The 17,257-nt window shown below is 36.8% G+C and overlaps 2 protein-coding genes across 2 annotated transcripts in view; both read right to left on the bottom strand.

Annotated features, from left to right (window-relative positions):
- The window catches only part of akirin1 (akirin 1), a 30,054-nt gene extending 21,973 nt beyond the window's left edge, over window positions 1-8,081 (bottom strand). The window contains exon 1 of the mRNA XM_079837144.1: window positions 7,680-8,081. Within this exon, the coding sequence (XP_079693270.1) occupies window positions 7,680-7,884 (205 nt within the window). The 5' untranslated portion in view covers window positions 7,885-8,081. The remainder of the gene's footprint in view (window positions 1-7,679) is intronic.
- A 1,167-nt stretch (window positions 8,082-9,248) lies between these two features.
- Window positions 9,249-13,961, bottom strand: cnr2 (cannabinoid receptor 2). Its single transcript, XM_079837799.1, has 3 exons — window positions 13,899-13,961; window positions 12,362-12,460; window positions 9,249-11,772 (listed from the first exon to the last, which is right to left on the bottom strand). Exons 2-3 carry the CDS (start codon window positions 12,438-12,440, stop codon window positions 10,691-10,693), a joined length of 1,161 nt encoding a protein of 386 aa, XP_079693925.1. The 5' UTR covers window positions 12,441-12,460; window positions 13,899-13,961; the 3' UTR covers window positions 9,249-10,690.
- Between the last annotated feature and the right edge of the window lie 3,296 nt (window positions 13,962-17,257).

Genomic DNA, 17,257 nt, shown 5'->3' with positions numbered 1-17,257 from the left:
TCTTCAGTGAAACACAGTAATTTTGAAAAACGACTCAGCATTTTGACCCAATGGAGTCCAAAGCAGTTTTTTAGCCCATTCATTGCATTGGTAAAAAGCTGTTTTTTTATTGCGTAGACTATGGCTGTAACAACTAATCAATATCGCTAATTGCGTCACTATGCAGAGAAAACATCTGCCAGTCACGTTACTTTACAGCAGCGAACAATGCATTTCTATGGACAAAACATCTGGAAAACAGTTTAGGACTGCTGCGGGAAAAGTGCATGACCCAAGTTGATCTAAACATGAGAATGTGTCATATTACACGCTTCAAACAAAAGCATATTTTAACACGGCTTGTCCTGTCATGTGCATGCTGCTGTTTTAGGTGTTTGAGACGCGTTTTCCTCAGTGCATAACTTATTGCATCCTTATTTAAAATCTTAATGGGTTATTTCACACTTTCTAATGGTTTATTTCAAAACTATCTGTTAATGGGATCTTGCAACGGCTTGTCCTGGCAGCAAGTCTCTGTTAAACTTCACAGCCTTCAGTGAACAAGAGTCAGGCAGGCTGAGCACAATAGAGGTGCAATAATTCTGGCTAAAATATACTTTAAAATATTTCTCATTAGCAAAGTAATTGTTAGTTAAAGCAGCACTAGGTAACTTTTCAACCTTCATAATATATTTTCAAAACTCTTGTGATGATACATCGACTTACAATAGGTTGAATGACACGTCTGCCATAGCCTGACGGGGTCTGTATCGTTTTTAATCGTACTTTTAAACTTCGGGTTTCGGGTAGTAACCCGAGAAAAAAAAAAAAGAACTACAAAATTCGACTGCTTTACAGCATATACGTCACTTCCACCCCCACTTCCTTAAATTCAGACGTGCGAGAAAAACTATAATTGTTTGCCAAATGTTATAGTCATGGCCGAAGCAGCACAGAAAAATAAGAAAGCAAAGGTTTTGTCGGAGGAAAGCAAAAAGAGGAAACGAGAAAGTGATCGGATTAAAGGCAGGACGAGGATCAACATTGGGCAGCGTTTGCTCGTTGGCGTGAGCTGAAGGAGGAGGGGCTACATTCTTGCAAGTAAATACGTAATACATACAAAATCATATTTTAGGATACCTAACATGTCTGTGATATTGGTTTATTTGTCTTTCCTCAAGCTATAATGCAAATCGATTTTTCAAATTTGCAGATTCATCTAGGGTAGCTTGATATTATAATATTGACGATATATGGTTATTACCTACCACTCAAACATTGAATTGAAGTATCATATAGATTCTGTAAAACGGGAACCAATAGACTAGGCTACTATAATGACGCTGGCTTGTAAACGTGAGCATCGCGATCATTTGGCGTTTGAAAAAAATAAAACCCATGAAATTATATTCATATAACATGCTGAAACATGCCACTGTACCTGGGATGAAGACATTTCACACGCGACGCAAGCAGAACACGCATGTGAACTCATGCAGTGTTCAGGGCTATCATGGCTGTCATGTCAACAAATGCACATGCGATGCATCCGCTGATGTAGAATTACAGTTTACAACAGTAGTAGAGGACAATACTGTTTCACAACTGTAGGGGGAGCCCGAGAGCAAAAGTTACCTAGTGCTGCTTTAAAGCCCTACTGCAGAAGAAAGTCTAAATGGTTTTGAATAAAACAAGGATGAGAAATTCATTTAATTTGTGTGAACTAAAAGTAGTTCAGATCATGCAAAACACACAGCAACAGAAAGATGCACAAACTTAGTCAATGGGCAACGCCAGTCGCCAGCCCCCTTGAATGACAGGTAAATCCCTCCGTCTGTATCAAATGCTGCCAAATGCTGAAACTAGGTCCAACAGGTTACTTAGCAACTGTAACCTTATATGGTCAAACCAAGCAATCAATCACAGTGGCTTCCTGAGAGAGGATGGGGAGCGATTCAAGGCTCAAAAGCACAGAACAGGGATAATACAACTACAATGGAGGTGTGGGATGAACTGGACTGGGGGAGGGGACCATAAGTGGTTGTAGAGTTGAGGCATCTTATTCACTACACTGTCGAGGCTTTGAGGAGAGAATTTAAAATCCCAAACTGGCAGGAAGTGCCCTCAAGCTAGGGGCTCAATCCCAGGGTGTGTTCCTGCAGGGAGCTTGATTGGCTTTGTTTAGGATTTGGTGCTACAGACATTATTTATTCTGAAGCAAAAAGCTTTCGTTTTTGAATGTTAGATGACTTAAAACAGCACAAACAGGGTCAAGCAACCTCAGATATGGCTTGAAATATCAGACACTGGCTCAAAAAACATAAATAAAAAAAAATCTATTCAAATGTGCCCATCTAGAGACAAACCTAAATGAGGATGATAAAGAGGGTTATTCTATGAAAACAAAAGGGACATTTGGTTTTAACAAAGGCAAGACTACTAAACACTGAAGTGGGCTTTAAGGGCAGTCACATTCCATCCTTGCCATTTTAACAAGGGTACTGATCGACAGGCTTGGAAAAAAACAAAAACAAACACTAAACCCAATGATTTTCCCGATGTTTGTCTAGCTAGTGTCATGCAAAGTCCTAACCCCCCAGGACACCAAAGTAATTCCATTGGCTGAAAGAACAAAATGTGTACTCTATATGGTGCCTACCAAATTTTATTTGACGCACTTGACATAAACGAAGCTAAACAGAATAATTTCTTGTTCCGTTTTTTTTATATATATTTTCAGTTAGCTCGCATTTGCTTGAACGTAAATGATTATTCTACTTTGCTTGTATACCACTTAGGCATGTGACTGTCAAATTTTCATGTGGGATTAATTGCTGAAGCTTTTATCACCGTATACGGTATTATCACGATATTGAAATAAGTTGCACAAAAAGTTGTCATACTATAACAGGTTTAATAATTCTTATTAAAAAAAAGAACCAAACATTTAAAATACAATAAATCAAAACACAAATGTAAATTAAACAAATATTTAAAACTGATTAAAGAGCAAAAAAAAAAAAAAAGAACAATAGGTAACACTTTACAATTAGGTCTCACTAGTTAATTAATTAACATTAACAGAGCGAATAGCAAAGTTTTTACATAAGTTATTATTCTTTGATAACTTTAGTTTAAAAAAAAAGCAACTGTTAGTGTTAGCTCAGGTCCATTAAATAATACAGTTACAACTTTTGATTTTAATAATACATTATTAAATGCTGAAATGTACACTTAACTAAGATGAATAAATGCTTTAGAAGTTTTTCATTGTCAGTTTTTTAACTAATGAATTAACTCATGTTGGAGCCTTATTGTAAAGTGTGTGACTGAACAATAAAGAATTAGAACATATTCAAATAATATCTAGGGCATGCAGTCCAGATTAAAATATAAAAATGTTTAAGTTTGAAAATTAATAGCCTTAAGTCTTTAAGTATTAGGTGATTTGATGAGCATGTAGCGAATACAGAAATGTGAATGGCTGTGTAAAACATTTAAATACTGTTTAGTAGAGCGAGTCGGTTTTGTTTACGAGGATTACTGGGGAAACGGCTGCATTTCTGCAGTTCCATCAGCGCCATCTGCTGTCAGAGAGTGAATGTGCCTTTTCATTCAGCATATCCTTCACTCGTTCCACCATAAGCTGCTCATGCACATTGGCTTTGTTTACATCAGTGCACCTTCCTCTTCGACGTGTTGATGGGTAATCTTAAAATGCATTCTAAAAATCGGAATTCATAATAAATTATTCACAGTATTTTAAAGTGCCCACAATAACAATATCATGCATGTCTGTTATCGTGATACATCGTATTACCGTATACCGGGACATGTCTAATACCACTAATCAATTATTTGATAGCTGGCAAATACGCAGAGCTAACTTAGAACACAACTACCCCATTAACCCGCTAACTTAGTATACTTTTATTTTTTTTAAAACACAGGTTATTACAATACCACCAGTTAAGTATACCATTTTGATAACCTAGAAAAAGATATAAAGCATTATAAATGGCGACCTTTTGGGATCCAAGAGGAAAGCAGCAAAAACCCTTATGCATCATTCAGATTGTTGAATCTAAGCAACAATTCTTAATGTTTTTAATGGAATATTGCAGTATTTAAATTATTAACGTGTGAGTATACAATATGCATGCATCAAATTTCAATGCAAAGGCCTTTGTGTAGATATTTGGATATGGTGTCAATGCCTGGCCATTTTTAAGCATGACTTATGATTTGTATGAAATGGTAACACTTTACAATAATATTCAATTTCTAACATGAAGGTTAATGAATGCTGTAGAAGTATTGTTCCTGGTTAGATGGTTAATTTCAACATTTACTAAATAAATTTTTTAATTGTAAAGTTGTATCGGTTAACTCACTCAGATATATGGGGAATAAAAGTAGGGCTGCCCCCTAATAGTCGACAAGAGGTTTAGTTAACCCAATTTTAATTACCGTAGTCATTTAGTTGTGGAAAACAGGAATTGGTGAAGTCACGCAGTCCAATGGATAGATCGTTAACATGGCTGGTCCATGTGGAAATTAGTCCTGTCCCAAATGGCACACTTCATATGCACTTACGGTCTTGTGGACTTACAATGGCTGCCGTGTGCACGTCCGACAAGACCTTTCATTTTAGGAGTCAGAAGGGTGTTCGCGAGCGCCTACCTTACGGTTGATATGCGCCCTCAATGCCTACTTTGCCAAGCCTGCAAAGCAGGTGTTACGTCACAAAAGTGCAGACTCGTAGGCAGACGAGTGTTTATGGAGCCATTCGGGACAGGGCCTATGTCAAGCAGGAAATATTCCCCTTTCATCAACATCAAACAGGGCTTATTTGTAACATGCATGTAGTAGCTTAACATTAGGCACTTTACACGGCTGCTCTCTCTAACATTAATTTTAACCTAGATAAATGTGGGCTTTTATGAGGCGCATATCTCAGTGATCATGCGGAGTGTAGAAGCTTAAGTACAGCACTTACTGCATGACATGTTTTACTTAACATGCATTTCTCTCTAAGAGAATCTGCGTCGACAACTTCACCTTTGCTGCCGAAAGTGACTCAGCGCACAGTAGTTTATTAATAAATTAAAGAGTTCAGACAGTCTCCTTTGTTTTTTTCAGACATGCATTATCATTACTTTTGCAGAGGCACTACGGCAAGCTTTGTGCATGCGATTGAGAGCTTAAAGGGTTAAGTTCACCCAAAAATGAAAGTGAGCCCACAATTTACTCACCCTCAAGCCACCCTATGTGTATGAGTGTATTAGGGCTGCACAATATATTGAAATTATCAAAATATCGCAAATATACATATTGTACATAAAGTGTACGTTTTAGGTAAACAAGGATAGCAGAGAAAAGATTGGGCACACGACTTGGGTGACGTAAAAAAAAAAAAGTTATATAACGCAATAACTTGCGAAAAACAACTTGCAGTCTCCGCTGTCTGCTGTTTGACACACACCGAAACGTGCGCACAAGCCGCTTCTCTGAAAGCGTGTGATCGCTTCAGTTATGTTTCATGCCTTGTTACGCACTCAAACTGTCAAATACACACACAGTTGGGTCAAAATGGCTGTCTTGATGAGTATTCATGTAAACACAGTCGGTTATGCTTTTAGTGAACGATATCAGTTGGGGAAAGAAACCAAATGCATGTCAATAGGATCCGTGCATTAGGTCTTAAAGTGACAGCTTGCAAATAAACCTGCAGTAAACCAGCCGCTGTCTGTCAAACAACAAAAGAAAAACAGAAAATCACTCAGTGCTCTTGGCTGAATAACCTTTGTAGCTTTATTATGTATCAATGTATATTAATTAAAATAACACAAATAATCGTCCCCTAGTTCAGGTGAGTTTGTTTACCTGGATGTTCTTGAGGTTAAGTTTTAGGTTGATATAATATATTGCCAAGTCAAGCAAAGAGTTTTTGGTATTTAAATATTGGCATTACATTTTTTGTTTGTTTACATTGATGTTAAAATTATATTGTCAGATGTGTGACAATTTTTGCTAAAACACTGCTGGTCACTTTCAGAAGTTGTAGTGACGCTTTTTCCCAGAAAGAATGTGAAACGCATAAATGGCAGGGCTTGACAAGCGGACAAGCGTTAATGTAGAGCCCTGAATGGTATCATATCTTTTAACATAATTTAAAGAGATTTTACACACTTAATGCAATATCGCATCGCATATAGAATATTGCATTATTTAACAAGGCATTACATATTTCTTCAATAATCGCACAGCCCTAGAGTGTATGAGTGTTATATTTCACAATTATATTAACAATTAAAAGTGTTTTTGTAAGAAAAATATCCATAATTATATATTTACAAATTGTTATCACTAGCTTCCGGTAAAAAATGAGATTACACGTTTGGGATTTTTCTGCTATTCACTGTCTCTTAAAATAATCTGAGTGCCACCAAATCGTAGTTCTATGTAAGAGCAGTGCGAAGGAAGAGAGATTAGAACATCTCTCTGTGTGTCTGTGTGTGTGTGTGTGTGTGTGTGTGTGTGTGTGTGTGTGTGTGTGTGTGTGTGTGTGTGTGTGTGTGTGTGTGTGTGTGTGTGTGTGTGTGTGTGTGTGTGTGTGTGTGTGTATGATAGCATAAAAACGTTGGTCTAAACATATTTATAACAGCTTTAATCTGAAATCACCAAATAGTTCCTACAAAGTAGCCTACCAGGAACGATTGTTAATGGAATTATCCTTACGAAACAGAACCTAAATCAGTTTTTATATATTTTGAATCTGGAGATGCAAACTCAGCACCTATAATTAAGAAATAAACGATGATGACAAAGCACTAGAGTTTGCTATTAACTTTACTTTTAATAATTTCACTCATAATATACCAAATTATTCAATGTGGCGTCTTTTTAAACGTGACAAAAGCTGTGACTTTCACATGCGCTAAACAGCAGGATTTGGGCGGGTTCGCCAAGGGTCCATAAATTTCGGATGAAAGCAGTGCAAGTAGACAGACTACATAACATACACACGGCTTTAACCAAATTAATAATGTTAAAAATCAAATTACTAAAAGGATTGGCTGAGAATTGCCTGTGTCATTTGTATACATTTGAACACACAATACTAACACTTTTGTTTAAAAAATGTTGGTAAATCAATGTGAAATAATGTCAATCCACCCTTGCGCACATACCAACCTTTCCTCTTTGTTTGGACATACTGGTTCAATCCTGCTGATAAACTAACTGGCTCAACGCGGAGATAAACGTTCACCATCCAGGCCGGAGCCAGACGTTTGTAGAAAGACATTGTCATGCTTATTGTTTTCGGTGGTAATGGTCGATGGCTATGTGTGCGTGTTCACACTAAGCCATGGGAGTTAAATGAAGCTCTGTGTCAGCTAGTATGTATTAGCGGCCGCTTTCAGCCTAGCTAGCCGAGCTCAAAACAGCTATTCATCCAAACTGCATAATTAACTACAGCCCATACCAACTACCTACCACAACCATATCACTCATTAAGAAACAGCATAACACGTTCAAATCTTTACTCTAAGCATCTTGGGGGAATTAAATTAACGGTCGAAATTCAAATACCCAGTAACGTTAGCTGGCTAGCTGAGATTAAACAGCCCCCCCATTCCCCTCCTCCATGTCAAACAAACCAACGTTAAATGGCGAGAGTCAAGTCTTTTTCTCACCTGGAGTTAGCCTGTGTTCTCCACCCATAGACTGGGGCGACATCGAGTGTGCCGGGCTCTCTGTTGACGGGCGAAGACCGCATCTCTGCGGGGAAGGAGTAGTCGGAGTCCCCGGTAGAGGATTGCACCTCCTTCGCTTGGGGGACTGCGGGCTGAGAAGGGCCTCAAACTCCATAGATCGCTTCAACGTCGCGCCACAAGCCATGATCGCTGATTTAATGGGACAATTAACAAAACCGACAGTAAAATAACACCCTTTTGATAATAAAATGCGTCGATTTTCTTTTCTATTTCGACTTTTTCGGGGTTTTTATTGAGCTTCGCACGATATCGGCGGCCCCCCCTCTGTTCGCACACCGGTTTAAACACCAAGTGCCAGATTTGTAGCAAAAAGGCTAAACCGACAGAGCCGAGGACTGTACCACTCACGGATAGGAGGGGGGGGGGGATGTTATAAACAAGTTAGTTTTTTCTCAAATAACATTACATCATACTTTATTTTGTTTACTAAGCAACAAAAACATTCACGCGGTTCAAAGTATATTGCAAAAATATAAGCTATATGTTAAATAATTTTTTACTTTATAAGTTAATCTACTACAGCGGTAATCGACCCAACCTGTAATTATTGGTTTATTTTAATGCCCTCTTTTAACATAGTTTCCAGCGATGTGTTGCTTCAAATCAAACCGATTATTAATAATGAAAGTGATAGTTATACTTACTCAGGTTTATGCTTGCCATTGTTACCTTTTCCTGTTTAAGGCCTCTTGCACCGACTTTTATGTGGAGGCTATAGAAAAGAACACCTTTTAAATTAAAGCTAATATTTTTAGATCCTTGAACGATCATTATCTATCTACCTTATGTATATTAAATAGGTAAATATATAATGTGAATACATTTTGTATGATATTTATACTGTATAATATTTGCTCTGTTTCGTCAATATTTATTTTTCTTATTTAAACATCTTTATGCACTCACTGAACTCTTTCAGTTTACCTAAACTCCTTTTGGATCAGTATATTTCACTCTAAGAAAGGAAAATAAAAAAATCCTTTCAATTTCCATTCCTCCAACAGCTTAATCCTGATTGGTGCCTTACAATCATATGACCCTGATCGATATTTATTGAGTTTATTTGGCCAATGACCATATTTCTGGAGGATTTGCATGTTGGTGTTTTTGTTTGTGTTAGCCCTCAAAGCAGTCTTTCAACTCACAAGGAATAAATTCCTTACTGTCTCTTTACATTAAAACCACATTTATAGGCCTATACACAGTGTGGGATGTATAAATATCATATAGGCTACATCATATGAATACAACACACTTTAATATCCCCAAATTTGTCAATTTGGACTTAATCCGATAAAAAATTATGTAAAACGTAAAGCATATTGTCAGTTTATGATGTAAGCCTGAAAAGCTCTTCAAACTGTGCTGTATCATCAAGAGGGTTGATATTAAGGAAAAATGTGTTTTTAATGATGTATCAGTCAATGATTTGGTCCAATTGAAGTGTAAGTATAGTTTTTTTAAATAATGTAACAGTAATGTATAGTTATGGCATACAGTATTTTATTTTAACATACAATTATAATAATGCAGAAGACCTTCTGTTCAAACAGAAGTTAATTACATAATGACATAGCATTTTGTATTATTAGCAGACTCTTTCTTACCAAAGCATATAAATATACTTAGTGTATCATAACAATTACTCTTCGCGATATAAGACATACAGCCAAAAACTGTGATGAAGGCAGAATGTGTGTATTACAGAATGTAGTGCTACAAAGCATAATGCACAATCGATCAAAAAGGGGATGTGAAGTATTTGCCAGTAGTCATCAATAATGCTGAAGGTATTTTGTTTCACAGTGCAATCTATATATATTTCGGCATATTTTATGCTTGGGAGGGACAAAATGTAGCTAGTGATTCAGCGGTTCTGAGTTTGTGAAGTAGGTCATTTCACTCCTGTAGAAAGGAAAAACAGCATTATACATCAAAAGCTGATCACAATAGTCATATTACTTTGCACTAACCTATAGTATGTTCCTTTAATTTATAAACATGTTAAAGTTCTTATCTTCATTACATATTTTTATATTTCCCACACTCTCAAAAAAAAGTACAAAATTGTACCTTTTAACGGGTACCCTTGAGGGTAAATTTTTGTACCTCTAAGTCAGCAAGTTCGGTCCTAGAGAGCTGATGTCCTGCAGAGTTTAGCTCCAACCCTACTAAGCCACCACAGTATAAAACTCATGGCTCCCAGCATGCATTGCAGCATTAAGTATGTCACCATTGTTGAGATTCATATGCTGATTCTTGATATCTGTGTGCGTTTAAACATTTCCCCCCCAGAATGTATTTAGAAATCAGAATTCAGAATGTCTGATCTGTGGCAAGGAAGTATTGTTGGTGAATATTATTTATTAACGTTTTTAGTCAGTGATGTGTTTAGTCAAACATTTTTCTTCATGATAATTTTTGTTTATAGCTTTTTTTATTTTAACAGATTATGTGTTTTATTAAAACTGTAACAAAAACCACAAACTCACATAAAAAGCGGAGAGTCAAACTGACCAACTAAAGAAACACTGATCACCATAATGGTAACCATATATTTTCAATAAAATACTCAACATCTAAAGCTCTGTTCGTTCTCAATAAGAGCTTATAGATGTCTTTCAGGGTTGGAGCCAAACTCTGCAGGACAGCGACTCACTAGGACCGAACTTGCCTACCCCAGCTTTAAGTAGAGAAAAACAACGGTATAATTGTATCCTAAAGACCAATTGTGTACCTTTAAAGGCACAGTTATACGTTTTGTTCCCCAAGGAACAAAATTGTACCTCCACTGTACCTTTTTTTTCCTGAGAGTGCACACTTTACATAATATCCTGCAAGGCCTAAGCACATTTTGCATAATATGTCAGCTTCTGACCAGCAAAATGGATGAAAATGATGAATACAATATTTTATAAATAAATAAGACTTTATAATTTTTGTGTGCTGTTTTGTTGGTTGTCTACACCCTCAGAAATAGTATCTGGATTACTATCACTCACTGCCTGATCCTTGCTCCCTTTACCAGAACTATTTTCATTTCTTTGGCTACTACAAGTTTTTCCCAAAATATGTTCCCTGAATGCCTTGCAACATTTGAGCAGTGCCAACAGTTCTCCCCTCAGCTCTCGACAGCGTAGCGCGTATAGGAGCGGGTTTACACACGAGTTCACCAGGCTGAGCGTGCTACAGAAAGCGAACATACGCTGTTGTTTGTTCGTAAGGGTCACCATGACATCCAGCATTATAAAGGACAGGACAGGCAGCCAACAAACCGCGAGGATTAGGAAGATCAGGCTGAAGGTACGTGCAAGCTGAATGTGCATTCGCATTCGAGCCTGTCCTTTTGTGTTCAGCCTCCCCAACTTTGGTCCACCCATAGCTGCTTCATGCCGGTTTGCTTTCCACAGGATGAGGGCGTAAGCCACTGTGATAAGGAAGAGCACCCCAAGTTGCAGGCCCGCCCAGCAGCCCAGATAGCGATGATCCACATAGGGGAAAAGCCGGGAACACGGAGGATCCAACCAGGTTGTGCACCTCCAACCCATCAGAGGAAGGAATGAAACTATAATCGTTACACACCATAATAATACTATAGCCAGCTTGGCCCTAGCGCGTGTCAACAGCACCTTGTAATTGGAAGCCTGGTAGATGCAGAGATAGCGGTCCAGCGCTGTCAGCAACAGACTTCCTACAGAGCCCGTGAAGGCCATTGTGACGCCACCCAGCTTGAACAGATACACATTAGTGCTGTCGCCTTTACTATAAAGATGGAAATCTAGAAAACTGATGGTGAAGAAACAGCTGGCAAAAGTGTCAGCCAGTGCCAAGCTGCTGATGAACAGGTATGATGGTCGTTTGCGCAGAGTGGCGGAGCTTGCAATGACCACCAGGACCAACATGTTCTCCAGGAAGGTCACAGGACCAGCTAGGAAGCAAATTGAGCCAATAGCTTTCTTCTCTGCTGGGCTCAGGACCATGTAGCACTGTAGGCTGTTGCACAAGCTTGCATCTGCAACAATTCAGGATAAATATTATTCAAAAGAATCACTTTTTATAGATAATTCATGATTCATATTTAAATTAGTTTGAGGTCGGTAAGATTTTTATTATGTTTGGTATCTTATGCTCACCAAGGCATTTATTTGATCAAAAATACTGTAAATACAGTAATATTGTGAAATATTATAACAATTTATAATAAGTATTTTCTATTTTAATCTATTTTAAGATTTAATTCATTTCTGCGATGACCGTGATCCTTCAGCTGATTTGATGCTCAAAAAAACTTTATTAATGATGAAAACAGTTGTGCTGATTTATACTTTTGTGGAAACTATAATGTTTTTTTCTGAATTTATTTGAAATATAATTGTTTTTGTAAAAATGTAAGAGTATTTTCTGTCCATTTTGATCAAATTTATTTATTTATACAAGTAAACTAATTTCTTTCAAAAACAACATTTTACTGACCTCAAATTAATTTATTTATTTAATTAATTAATTTTGTAAAAAATGTTATAAAAAATGACCACAACACAACTTGGAAAGAAATGTCATGATCACAGAAAGACCATAGAAAATCGGAATGAGAACGATACCTGTGGTTGCGATGTGTGTTGTACTTTCATTTAAATAAAGTGCAGTAGCTTCTTGATCTTGTTCCAATTCATTCTCCATTTCCCCAGGACAGAATTGATCTATTAAAAGTTAATGATGAACGATGAAAAAACAGTGGATAATTATTCATATACCTCATTTGACCACTTTCAATGGTAACATGAAGGGGAAAAAAACTGTTTGATTTTGGAGTTTGACATGATTAAGAGGAATAAAACACCATTTTAAAGTCAAACATGTCTCCAAGCAACATTTTTATTAGGCTAATGCATTCTATAAATAAAACGGCATTATCCAGGCTGCATGGCTTAGATTTGGAAGAGAAGTGATGTTATACTTAATGTGAAATAATCAGCCTGTCCCACAGGTCTATGAACCACTCACTAAATCTGACCTAAAGCTGTTCAATAGATTAGACCAGTGGTTCCCAACCACGTTCCTGGAGGACCCCCAACAGTGCACATTTTGGATGTGTCCTTTGTCTGACACACCCACATCAGGTCTTGGAGAAGCTACTAATGAGCTGATGACCTGAATCAGGTGTGTTTGATTGAGGAGACATGCAAAATGTGCACTGTTGGGGGTCCTCCAGGAACGTGGTTGGGAACCACTGGATTGGACTATAGATTTACATATTGCCCTCTGCTGGCCAAAAGACCACACAGGCTAATTACAAATTTTTATTTTGTACTCATACGTTTTAATAGCTCTTAACTTAATATTTGAGTAAGCTAATGCATACATTTAAATTGAAATCATCAATGTAAATATTTTTTGTACTGGAAAGTCCAGAAAGCATGCTCTTGGTTTAGTTAGATAAATAAATGAAACAGCCTGCTCTCTTTTCATGGTTCCCTCATTATTCATCCTTTCCTTACAGGAAGCACTAATATCTTCTTTATCCTTCCACATTTTCATCCCAAAGAGCATTAGCTCCATGCCATCTCTTTGCGTCACAGTGTTCTTAAAAATGGAAATGTCAGAAAATGCCCAGTTAATAAAGTCACTTCTCATAGCTCTAATACAAGGGCTTCCCCGCAGAGTCTTTGTTCCTCCCATAATGTCTTCCTCATTTAGGCTTATTCTTGTGCCACTTTCACCTTTGGTGGCTCACCAAATGTGGCTGAAAGAGTTTTATTTTCCTGTATGTAAATATTATTTCTGTAAAGTTGCTGTAACAATGTGTATTGTAAAAAGCAGTATATAATTGATTTGAACTGATTTGAAAATAACACAAATTACTGTACAAATCACCTTATGGAAGAGTTTTCTGAAAACTTAAAAACTGAGCCAACATACACTATTGGCAATAAAATGTATGAGTCACAAACACATCCTCAGGTTAAAGCTTTCACACTCTCACACAAGTGAAAAGTAAAAAGATCTACACTTCTATTTACATGTCTTACAAATAAGAACAAGAAAAAATGAAGTTCCTTATTTAACCCATTAGAGTTGTTTCAGTTCACACAGGATTTTGGAATATCCTACACATTGATCAAATGAACTGGTTCTTACCTTTGTGTTTTGCTGTTGGTATATAGGGTATTGAATCCAGTTATTGTCTTTCACAAATTTGATCTTTCTGCAGTTTGCCACTGATTACAACATGAGAGCATACGCCACACCCCCAATGAGAGAGAGTGAGAACCAAAATTTTAGTATCTCGTCCTTCCAGACTGTTGTTATGAACTGTGATGTATTCATCATGAGCAGAGATGCAGGTTACAGATTAAAGTGACCATTACTAAGTGAAGAAAAGCAACAGATGGAAAGTACCAAAGCCGTCTCTAAGATACACAAAGTATCCAAAGAGGAAGCTTTTTGTCTCATCACAAAATGAAAATCGCGTAATAAATGCTGAAACATTTCTCTTTACCACAGCTTCCTCATGTTGTTGCTAACTTATTTCACAATAATTAAAAATGTTATTTACTCATATCTTGGAGAGCACTTCGTGGAAAAAAAAAAAGTTGGTTAACTCTCACTGAAACTGCCCCAACTTTTTATATATTTCCATAAATATCGCTGTAATTACTTATTCTGAAAGACTAGAAGCACATTTTGTGAAGAACAACAATGCAAAAAGGTTTTTGAGTGTTTATCATTTTAAGCTCCCAGTAATAAATACATTTAGTATTAATTAATAAAGGAATCAATATCTTGATGTTCTATCCATGGGCTATTGTAATCCAGTATCCATACCTACGGAAAAACGAAAATGTTTGTCAGTGATACAGTTAAAATGATATTTTTACTAACCATAACCATAACCATAACTATTAAAGGGATAGTTCACCCAAAAATGAAAATTCTGTCATCATTTACTCACCCTCAAGTTGTTCCAAACCTGTTTGAGTTTCTTCGTTCTGCTGAACACAAAAGAAGATATTTTGAAGAATGTGTGTAACAAAGCAGAAAGAGCTTTCATTAAAATATCTTCTTTTGTGTTCAGCAGAACAAAGAAACTCACACAGGTTTGGAACAACTTGAGGGTGAGTAAATGATGACAGAAGTTTCATTTTTTGGGTGAACTATCCCTTTAAATATTGAGTGTAGCGTTATTTTTTTATCAACAGGTGGCGCTTGTGAATCTTTTATGAAGGGGATGGTTTACCCAAAAATGAAAATGATGTCATCATTTACTCACCCTCATGTTGTTCCAAACCTGTATGAGTTTCCTTCTTCTGTTGAACACAAGCAGATATTTTAAAGAATGTTGGTAACCAGACAGTTGACGGTAGCCATTGACTTCCATAGTATTTTTTTCTTACTTTGGAAGTCAATAAATACCGTCTGGTTACATTCTCTAAAATATCTTCTTGTGTTCAACAGAAGAAAGAAACTCATACAGATTTGGGAAAATGTTCATTTTTGTCATGATCATGAACTATCCCTTTAACCCTCCCGTAATGTCTGGGGTCAAATTGACCCCAATGCAACTTTGACATCTGAAATATGCTAATTGCATTTATTCGAACAATTCATAAACATGCACATCTTGTGTTACAGAGCCTATCTATCTATCTATGATAGGCATACTCCCATTTTTGCAGCATAATATAGCTATTTAACACCCAGATATGCAAATATATACTTTAAACTTTTTATCTTTTTGTGTGTCATGATACAAGTATTGTTTTGTTTCTTGTGTACTACATCTGTTTCTCCCCAAACATGGTAATCTGACCTCTTCTCAAATCGTGTGTGACCGACAAGAGCCTCCCACCCAACCTACTTTCCAAACATAGGATACAAACTTAGGCCAAGCCCCCCTGGAAAGCTCTAAACCAAGGTTGCATCCAGTGGGTGTGCACTTCCGTCACCAAATACCAATTTTGATTAAACAGGCCAACAAGTGCTATATTATGCAACAGGTTTGCTTGAGGGATCAGCAGGAGTATGAGCTACAGATGAGGGAATTTTACATAGGAAGTGAAAACTTTTAAATGTTTAGAACCACCACTTCAGTAAAAGTTTGTGGAAATTACAGTTTTTAATAATCAATTTGGCTTTATTTAATTAGTCTTAACATCCTCTTGTGTTTTATGACACGTTATAACAACTCTATTGTATGTCTGCAAAATATAGTAACTCATTCAAAACATTTAATTGTGTGAGCCATAGCCTGCTGGTCAAAATGTTTAGATGCTTTTTTTTTTCACACAACCCCATAAATGTTTGTTATAGGTTTTATATTTATACATTGGCACTGACTGTCAGTTTTGTCTAGCTGAATACTGAGCTTTTTAGATACACATTTCAACAGTAAGTAAAAGTTTACTTGGGAAAAGTTAATATGGTAGCACACAGAAAAAGAATATGCACATAGCACATTTATTTTTGTAGCATTGTTACATGTGAACAGAAACCATGACATATTTTTATGGAATGTCTGACCGTATGTGGCTCACACGATGAAAGGATGTTTAGAAGTTGTGAAGGATATGATAATTTCGTCGAATAAACCTAGTTTAAATTTTGTTTTAATCCAATTAGCTTAATTTTGAACTGTTCTGATGAAACATCAAGTTACTTCCTGAGAAATAAGGTTGGAAATCTGGCCTACATTAAAATGTTTATCTATAACTTCTAACAGCTGTTGAACATTCTGTTGAGTTATAGCACCATAAACAATCTAAGTAGACATTTTGGTTCAAGAACACCAAATGGCCCATATGCCACCATTCATTGATTTATGAAGATACTAGCCTACACCCCCGAAACAACACCTTTTTCTGTAGCTTTTCAAACACTATCCCTCCTATTGTCATTGGCAGTAGACACCACTTCACAGGTTTTTATCTACCTGTTGTCACATGCTAGCAGTTGGTGTGATACTTCTTAAAGGACGTCATGTTTCAACTTGGTTTTTAAAGATTAAGTATTTCCTGTAGCCCACACCTTTCCTACCAAGGTAATGCCTGCTAAGACTATTTTATTAGGTTATTAATATAGTATGCATTTTAACATCCAAAATTCTGTTCTTGTCTCATATAACTTCCACAACATGAGGTATTTGGAAGTTGAGTATGTTTACTTGTGTTTATTAAAATTAATTTCCATCTAAACGAACTATCTAAAGACTTAAAACACGGTTTCATTGTTCACAGAATTTTTCATAAAGCAGAGACACTTCTATGTGTTGTGCCCCTATGCGCTTTTCGAATGTATGCCATTCTGGTTACTAGGTTCAAGTGTTTGCATTTTGAGATTAAACCAACCGGCAACCGGAAGAAAACCATGTGACATTTTTTATGGCTTCGAGCTATTACAGTAACACGGAAAAACCAAAATTCCCCACAAACATGCATAACACTCAGTGACGCAGGAAGGGTGGCAACAGGCGTGTTCATCGCTCCTATTGGTCACACGTC

This window comes from Gobio gobio (genome assembly GCF_949357685.1).
Source record: "Gobio gobio genome assembly, chromosome: 15".
NCBI classification, from domain to species: Eukaryota; Metazoa; Chordata; class Actinopteri; order Cypriniformes; family Gobionidae; genus Gobio; species Gobio gobio.
Note: the sequence above shows the minus strand (reverse complement) of the source record. Positions and strands in the feature narration are given on the sequence as shown.